This window comes from Salvelinus sp. IW2-2015, linkage group LG4q.2 (genome assembly GCF_002910315.2).
Source record: "Salvelinus sp. IW2-2015 linkage group LG4q.2, ASM291031v2, whole genome shotgun sequence".
Taxonomy (NCBI): Eukaryota; Metazoa; Chordata; class Actinopteri; order Salmoniformes; family Salmonidae; genus Salvelinus; species Salvelinus sp. IW2-2015.
The window spans coordinates 14,021,161-14,029,033 of record NC_036843.1 but is presented as its reverse complement, the minus strand read 5'-3'; the positions used below and the strand labels follow the sequence as shown (position 1 = coordinate 14,029,033).

At 44.4% G+C, this 7,873-nt stretch overlaps 1 protein-coding gene across 1 annotated transcript in view; it reads left to right on the top strand.

The window, feature by feature from the left end:
* The window catches only part of LOC111963363 (1-phosphatidylinositol 4,5-bisphosphate phosphodiesterase beta-1-like), a 28,632-nt gene that overhangs the window by 2,657 nt on the left and 18,102 nt on the right, over nucleotides 1-7,873 (top strand). Inside the window, 9 exon segments of the mRNA XM_070443274.1 lie at nucleotides 4,402-4,479; nucleotides 4,890-4,958; nucleotides 5,205-5,345; nucleotides 5,450-5,529; nucleotides 5,922-5,975; nucleotides 6,442-6,517; nucleotides 6,692-6,792; nucleotides 6,946-7,109; nucleotides 7,206-7,352. Of these exon segments, the coding sequence (XP_070299375.1) occupies nucleotides 4,402-4,479; nucleotides 4,890-4,958; nucleotides 5,205-5,345; nucleotides 5,450-5,529; nucleotides 5,922-5,975; nucleotides 6,442-6,517; nucleotides 6,692-6,792; nucleotides 6,946-7,109; nucleotides 7,206-7,352 (910 nt within the window).

The window sequence follows — 7,873 nt, the reverse complement described above, 5'->3', positions numbered from 1 at the left end:
AAGCATGTGTAAGTGGGTCGTGTATGGGGTTGTGTTGTGTGTGTGTGTGTGTGTGTGTGGTGTGTGTGTGTGTGTGTGTGTTCAAATCAAATAAAATGTATGTGTCACTACACGTTGTGTTTAGCAGACGTTATTGTCGGTAGCGAAACGCATGTTCTTTTAGCGCCGACAGTGCAGCAATAAGTAATATCTAACAGTTCCACAACATATACCCAATATACACATACATCTAAGTAAGGAATGATTAAGAATACATATACATATACACTACCATCCAAAGTTTGGGGTCACTTAGAAATGTCCTTGTTTTGAAAGACAAGCAAATGTTTTGTCCATTGAAATAACATCAAATTTATCAGAAATACGTGTAGACATTGTTAATGTTGTAAATGACTATTTTAGCTGGAACGCAGATTTTTTATAGAAATATTACATAGTGTACAGAGGCCCATTATGACAACCAATCACTCCTGGTTCCAATGGCACGTTGTTTAGCTAATCCAAGTTGAACATTTTAAAAGCTAATTGATCATTAGAAACCCTTTTGCAGTTATGATTAGAACACTGAAAACTTGTTTCTGATTAAAAAGCAATAAAACTGGCCTTCTTTAGACTAGTGAGTATATAGAGCATCAGCATTTGTGGTTCGATTAGAGGCTCAAAATGGCCAGAATAACTGAGCAAGAGGACAAGTACATAGTAGGTCTAGATGAGAAACAGACTCCTGGACCCCAGGAAGAGTAGCTACTGCTTTGGCAGCAGCTAATGGGGATCCATATAATACAAATACAAGTCCTCAACTTGCAGCTATATTAATATCTGCAAACACCAGGTTCAACTTCAACACTGAAGAGCGACTCCGGATGCTGGCCTTCCAGGCAGAGTTCTCTGTCCAGTGTCTATGTTCTTTTCCCCATCTGAATCTTTTATTTTATTGGCCAGCCTGAGATATGGCTTTTTCTTTGCAAGCACTGCCTAGAAGGCCAGCATCCCGGAGTCGCCTCTTCACTGTTGACATTGAGACTGGTGTTTTGCGGGTACTATTTAATGAAGCTGCCAGTTGAGGACTTGTGAGGCATCTGTTTCTCAAACTAGACACTCTAATGTACTTGTCCTTTTGCTCAGTTGTGCACTGGGGCCTCCCACTCCTATTCTGGTTAGAGCCAGTTTGCGCTTCTGTGAAGGGAGTAGTACACAGCGTTGTACGAGATCTTCAGTTTCTTGGCAATTTCTCGCATGGAATAGCCTTCATTTCTCAGAACAAGAATAGACTGACGAGTTTCAGATGAAATGTCTTTGTTTCTGGCCATTTTAAGCCTCTAATCGAACCCACAAATGCTGATGCTCTAGATACTCAACTAGTCTAAAGAAGGCCAGTTTTATTGCTTCTTTAATCAGCACTACAGTTTTCAGCTGTGATAACATAATTGCAAAAGGGTTTTCTCATGATCAATTAGCCTTTTGAAAATGATAAACTTGGATTAACTAACACAACGTGCCATTGGAACACAGGAGTGATGGTTGCTGATAATGGGCCTCTGTACGCCTATGTATAGTAGATATTCCATAAAAGTCTGCCATTTCCAGCTACAATATTAATTTACAACATTAACAATGTCTACACTGTATTTCTGATAAATTTGATGTTATTTTAATGGACAAAAAATTTGCTTTTCTTTGTGACCCCAAACTTTTGAATGGTAGTGTATGTCAGAGCGGCATTGGACTAAGATACAGTGGCATAGTATAGAGTACAGTATATACATATGAGATGGGTGATGCAATATTTACAAACAATTAAAGTGACTAAGATACCGCAGAATAGTACAGAGTACAGTTTACACATATGAGATGAGTAATGCAAGATACGGATACATTATTAAAGTGGCTAGTGTTTCATTTCCTTAAAGTGGCCAGTGATTCCTAATCTATGTCTATAGGCAGCATCCTCTGATGTGCTGGAGATGGCTGTTTAACAGTCTAGAATACAATACAGTATATACATATGAAATGGTGATGCAATATGTAAACACAATTTAAAAGTGACTAAGATACGTAGAATAGTGTGGAGTGCAGTTTACACATACAGAGTGAGTAATGCTAGATACGGAACAATATTAAAGTGGCTAGTGATCCATTTCTAAAAGTGGCCAGTGATTCCTAATCTATGTCTATAGGCAGCCACCTCTGATGTGCTAGTGATGGCTGTTTATCAGTCTGATGGCCCTAAGATAGAAGCTGTTTTTCAGTCTCTCGGTTCCAGCTTTGATGCACCTGTACTGACCTTGCCTTCTGGATGATAGCAGGGTGAACAGGCAGTGGCTCGGGTGGTTGATGTCATTGATGATCTTTTTGGCCTCCTATGGCATCGGATGCTGTAGGTGTCCAGGAGGGCGGGAAGTTTGCCGCCGGTAATGCGTTGGGCAGACTGCACCACCCTCTGGAGAGCTTTGCGGTTGTGGGCGGTGCAGTTGCCGTACCAGGCAGTGATACAGCCCGACAGGATGCTCTCAATTGTGCATCTGTAAAAGTTTGTGAGGGTTTTAGGTGTTAAGTCACATTTTTTTAGCCTCCTGAGGTTGAGGAGGCGCTGTTGCGCCTTCTTCACCACACTGTCTATGTGGGTGGACCATTTCAGTTTGTCAGTGAGCCGAGGTCCCATCAATGTGGATAGGGGGGTGCTCCCTCTGCTGTTTCCTGAAGTCCACGATCATCTCCTTAGTTCTGTTGATGTTGAGTGAGAGGTTATTTTACTGGCACCACACTCACAGAGCCCTCACCTCCTCCCTGTAGGCTCTCTCGTCGTTGTTGGTAATCAAGCCTACTACTGTTGTGTCGTCTGCAAACTTGATGATTGAGTTGGAGGTGTGCTTGGCCACGCAATCATGGGTGAACAGGGAGTACAGGAGGGGGCTGAGCACGCACCCTTGTGGGGCCCCAGTGTTGAGGATCAGCAAAGAGGAGGTGTTGTTTCCTACCTTCATCACCTGGAAGCGGCCCGTCAGGAAATCCAGAACCCAATTGCACAGGGCGGGGTTGAGACCCAGGGCCTCCAGCTTGATGATGAGCTTGGAGGGTACTATGGTGTTGAATGCTGAGCTCTAGTCAATGAACAGCATTCTTACATAGGTATTCCTCTTGTCCAGATGGGACAGGGCAGTGTGCAGTGTGGTGGCGATTGCATCGTCTGTGGATCTATTGGGGAGGTAAGCAAATTGAAGTGGGTCTAGGGTGGCAGGTAAGGTGGAGGTGATATGATCCTTGACTAGTCTATCAAAACACTTCATGATGACAGAGGTGAGTGCAACGGGGCGATAGTCATTTAGTTCAATTACCTTTGTTTTCTTAGGTACAGGGACAATGGTGGCCATCTTGAAGCATGTGGGGACAATAGACTGGGATAGGGAGAGAGTGAATATATCTGTGAACACACCAGCCAGCTGGTCTGCGCATGCTCTGAGGACATGGCTAGGGATACCATCTGGGCCAGCAGCCTTGCGAGGGTTAACATGCTTAAATGTCTTACTCACGTCAGCCACGGAGAAGGAAAGCCCAAAGTCCTTGATAGCGGGCCGCGTCAGTGGCACTGTATTATCCTCAAAGCAAGCGAAGAAGGTGTTCAGCCTGTCCGGAAGCAAGACGTCGGTGGCTGGTTTTCCTTTTATAATCCGTGATTGTCTGTAGACCCTGCCACATACGTCTGGTGTCTGAGCCGTTGAACTGGGACTCAACTTTGTCCCTATACCGATGTTTAGCCTGCTTGATTGCTTTGCGGAGGGAATAACTACACTGTGTGTATTCTTCCATATTCCCAGTCTTCTTGCCCTGGTTAAATGCAGTGGTTTGCGCTTTCAGTTTTGCGCGAATACTCCCATCTATCCACGGTTTCTGGTTGGGGTAGGTTTTAATAGTCACAGTGGGTACAACATCTCCTATGCACTTCCTGATAAACTCATTCACCGTATCGGTATATGTGTCGATATTATTTTCTGAAGCTACTCTGAACATATCCCAGTCCGCGTGATCAAAATAATCTTGAAGCGTGGATTCCGATTGGTCAGACTAGCGTTGAATAGTCCTCACCATGGGTGCTTCGTGTTTGAGCTTCTGTCTATAGGAGGGGAGGAGCAAGATGGAATCGTGGTCCGATTTGCTGAATGGAGGGCGGGGGAGGGCCTTATATGCATTGTGCGTGGGTCGCTATATATTTCTTAGTAGAAAGGTCATTCGGGACCAGTCAGTCATGCTTATGCAATGGCTTATTCAAACCCAACTCAGCTTCAAACATACACACACACACTGAAATCACAATACAATATATTAAAATGCACATTACATATGTTATCACAACCACCAACGTCAAGCGTGTGTGTGTGCTAATATCTGTCTCCATGTGGTCAGGATCTCTCGACAGTGACTCCCATCACCCTGACTGTGGATCCACACGGATACTTTCTTCACTGGACTGATCAGAACAAGGTACACACATGCACACACACAGATATAGACACACAGAGGAGATGACACCATGCTCTCTCACACGTTGGGACTCCTACTGTGTATCCTGCTTCTTCTTGCTGGGGCTTAGTCACCCTGTGTGTGTGTGTGTGTGTGTGTTGGGTGTTGTGTGTGTGTGTGTGTTGTGTGTGTTGTGTGTTTGTGTGTGTGTTTGGTGGGTGTGTTGTGTGTGTGTGTGTGTTGGTGTGTGTGTGTGTTGGTTTGTGTGTTGTGTGTGTGTTGTGTGTGTGTGTGTGTGGGTATTAGCGCCTGTGTGTGTCCCCCTGTGTGTGTGTATTGATTAGAGTGAGTGATGAATATTATAACATCCCTCTCACTCCTTTTCTCATGTCTTTACTCTCTCGCTCTCTTTGCCTCTATCTCTCCTGTAGGAGACAGAGTTTTTAGACATCACCCATATAAAGGATGCCAGAACAGGGAAGAGCACCAAAACACCAAAGGTACTTAACCCCCAGGACCTCTGAATCTTGACTCAAGCGTGTCAAACCAGGCTCCTATTGGTTTTCATCACTGCTTTTGATTCATAGTCTGATTCCCTAGCCAATCAGCAATACTAATCAGTAACACTGATCAATGATGTACCATGTTGAAATGAAAACACATTTTGAGGACTGGAGCTGACACCCCTGGACTAACCTGTGACCTTGACCTCTAACCCCTAAACTCTGACCCTCTGTCCTCTCTAGGAGGCGAAGCTGCGTGAGCTGCTTGATGTGGGGAACCTGGTCGGTCGTATAGAGAACCGTCTGTTGACCGTAGTCACAGGAGCGGACATGGTCAACATCACATACCTCAACTTCATGGCCCTGCAAGAGGAAGAGGCCACGGTACACACACATACATATTCACACACACACACACACACAGACAGACACACACAGACACACACACACACACAGAATGTTCCTCCCTCTCTCTTTGTGTTGTATAGAAGTGGGCTGAGGAGCTGTTCTCCCTGGCCTCCAACCTGCTGAGTCACAACATGAACAGAGAAACCAGTCTGGAGAAAGCGTGAGTCTATCAGGAAAATTATTTTTGGAGCTGAATCTGCAGTAGGTTAAACAGTGGTCCTCCCAGGCATATTTGTTATTGTTTTGGTTTTGTTCATGAAAGGAGGAAAGGAGCATCCAGTGTCATGGTAACCTTTCTGTTCTATCATGCAATGAGGTGCAATGTTGTCCAAATGAGAAATAACAGTGTTCGTTGTTTTAAGCAACGTCTTTTTTGTTGTAATATCGTAAACGGAAGTGGCAGTTTCATCGCTACGAATTCCAGCTTTAAAGGGAAACGTTGGTGTCAGCCTGATTTGTGATAGCGATGGAGATCACTGGAAATGTAGGCGTGACAGAGGTGTGTTTATTCTTCAGTTTCTCGCTCCCTTTTTCCCAATCTTTCTCTAACAGGTATGTCAGACTGACCTTGCAGCCAAACTCAGAGGGGCGGATCCCAGTGAAGAAGTGAGTAAATCCCATTGGTTCCTCAATATATTTAGGGGGTCGTCCTGAGCAAGGCGTTGTGCAGAATCATTGATCTATATAAATCACCTTGTATCCTAAATAACCACTAATTATGGGATCAAGTTTTGTGAATCTGTGCAGCGCTCAGAGATAAAGGACTCATCTTTATAATGTGCCATTATAGCGTCTGTGACAGCATGGGCAGCGCCAATGGACCTATAACCCATAGGAATCCCCACCCAGTTAACTACTTTGACTACTTTAAATGGTGGACGCATGGGGGAAGCCCTGAATGGCGCTGCCAATGCCAAAATGGCCTTTTGGCCACTAGAGGCCTCTATCATTCTCTATGGCAGCACTTTGCTCAGGGCCCATCCCTTCGAACACTGATCATCACTCCCGTGTCTGCTGAATCCTGTAGGATGTGATTGATCGATATTACGCATGTCCCGCCCCTTTTACCCAGCATTGTCCGCATGTTCTCAGCAGACAAAAAGAGAGTGGAGACGGCCTTGGAACACTGCAACTTACCCTTTGGACGGGTATACATTATAACTATGGAATATTATACAATATAACAAACTATACAATATTGAAACTGGAAGTACTGGTGGTATTTTAAGTGGTAGTTCTTTCCTCCCACATTCAAGCCAACTATTAAAATCATAACTTCTTGAGACCTGACTCATCTCAGTGGTATTTGTGTTCCTTTGCAGAGCAACTCTATTCCCCTTGAGGACTTCACTCCTGACGTTTACAGATCTTTCCTCTCCCACCTATGTCCTCGGCCAGAACTCAGCTCAGTCTTCTCTCAGCAGTAAGTACTATCAGTACCTCCTGGCCTCAACTCTAAACCCTGACCCTTTCTGACCCTTTCCCACATCTGTCCTCGGCCAGAACTCAGCTGTCTTCTCTCAACAGTATGTACTGTCACTAATTCCTGACTCTCTCTCGCTCTCTCTTTCTGCAGGGGTGCTAAGGGTGCTTACCTGTCTGTGGATCAGATGACAGAGTTTATTAACGAGAGGCAGAGAGATCCTCGTCTGAATGAGATTCTGTATCCTCCTCTCAGACCCTCTCAGACACAGACCCTGATGGAGAAATATGAATTCAACCAGAGCCTGCTCAAACAAGGTGTGCATGCATTTGTGCCTGGGTGTAAACTTGAGTGTGTGCATGATTGTGTGAGTGTGTATAACCCTCCTTTGTGTGGGTGTGTGTGTCCTGTAGGGCTGATCACATTGGAGGGGTTCAGCAGATACCTGGTGTCTGATGAGAATGGAGTGATTCCTCCTGAGAAGCTAGACCAGTCTGAAGACATGACCTTCCCTCTGTCTCACTACTTCATCAACTCCTCACACAACACCTACCTCACAGGTACACACAAACGTGCACACGAGCACACGCACACACCTATGATTTGACTCGCACACAACCGCACTTGGAAGCTGATGACAAATCTACTTCATCTGTGTGTATGTATATTTATAAATGTGGTGTGTGTGTGTGTATGTATATTTATAAATGTGTGTGTCTGTGTACAGTTGAAGTCGGAAGTTTACATACACCTTAGCCAAATACATTTAAACTCCGTTTTTCACAATTCCTGACATTTAATCCTAGTAAAAAAGTCCCTCTCTTAGGTCAGTTAGGATCACCAGTTTATTTTAAGAATGTGAAATGTCAGAATAATAGTAGAGAGAATTATTTATTTCAGCTTTTATTTCTTTCATCACATTCCCAGTGGGTCAGAAGTTTACATACACTCAATTAGTATTTGGTAGCATTGCCTTTAAATTGTTTAACTTGGGTCAAACACTTTGGGTAGCCATTCACAAGTTCCCACAATAAGTTGGGTGAATTTTGGCCCATTCCTCCTGACAGAGCTGGTGTAAATG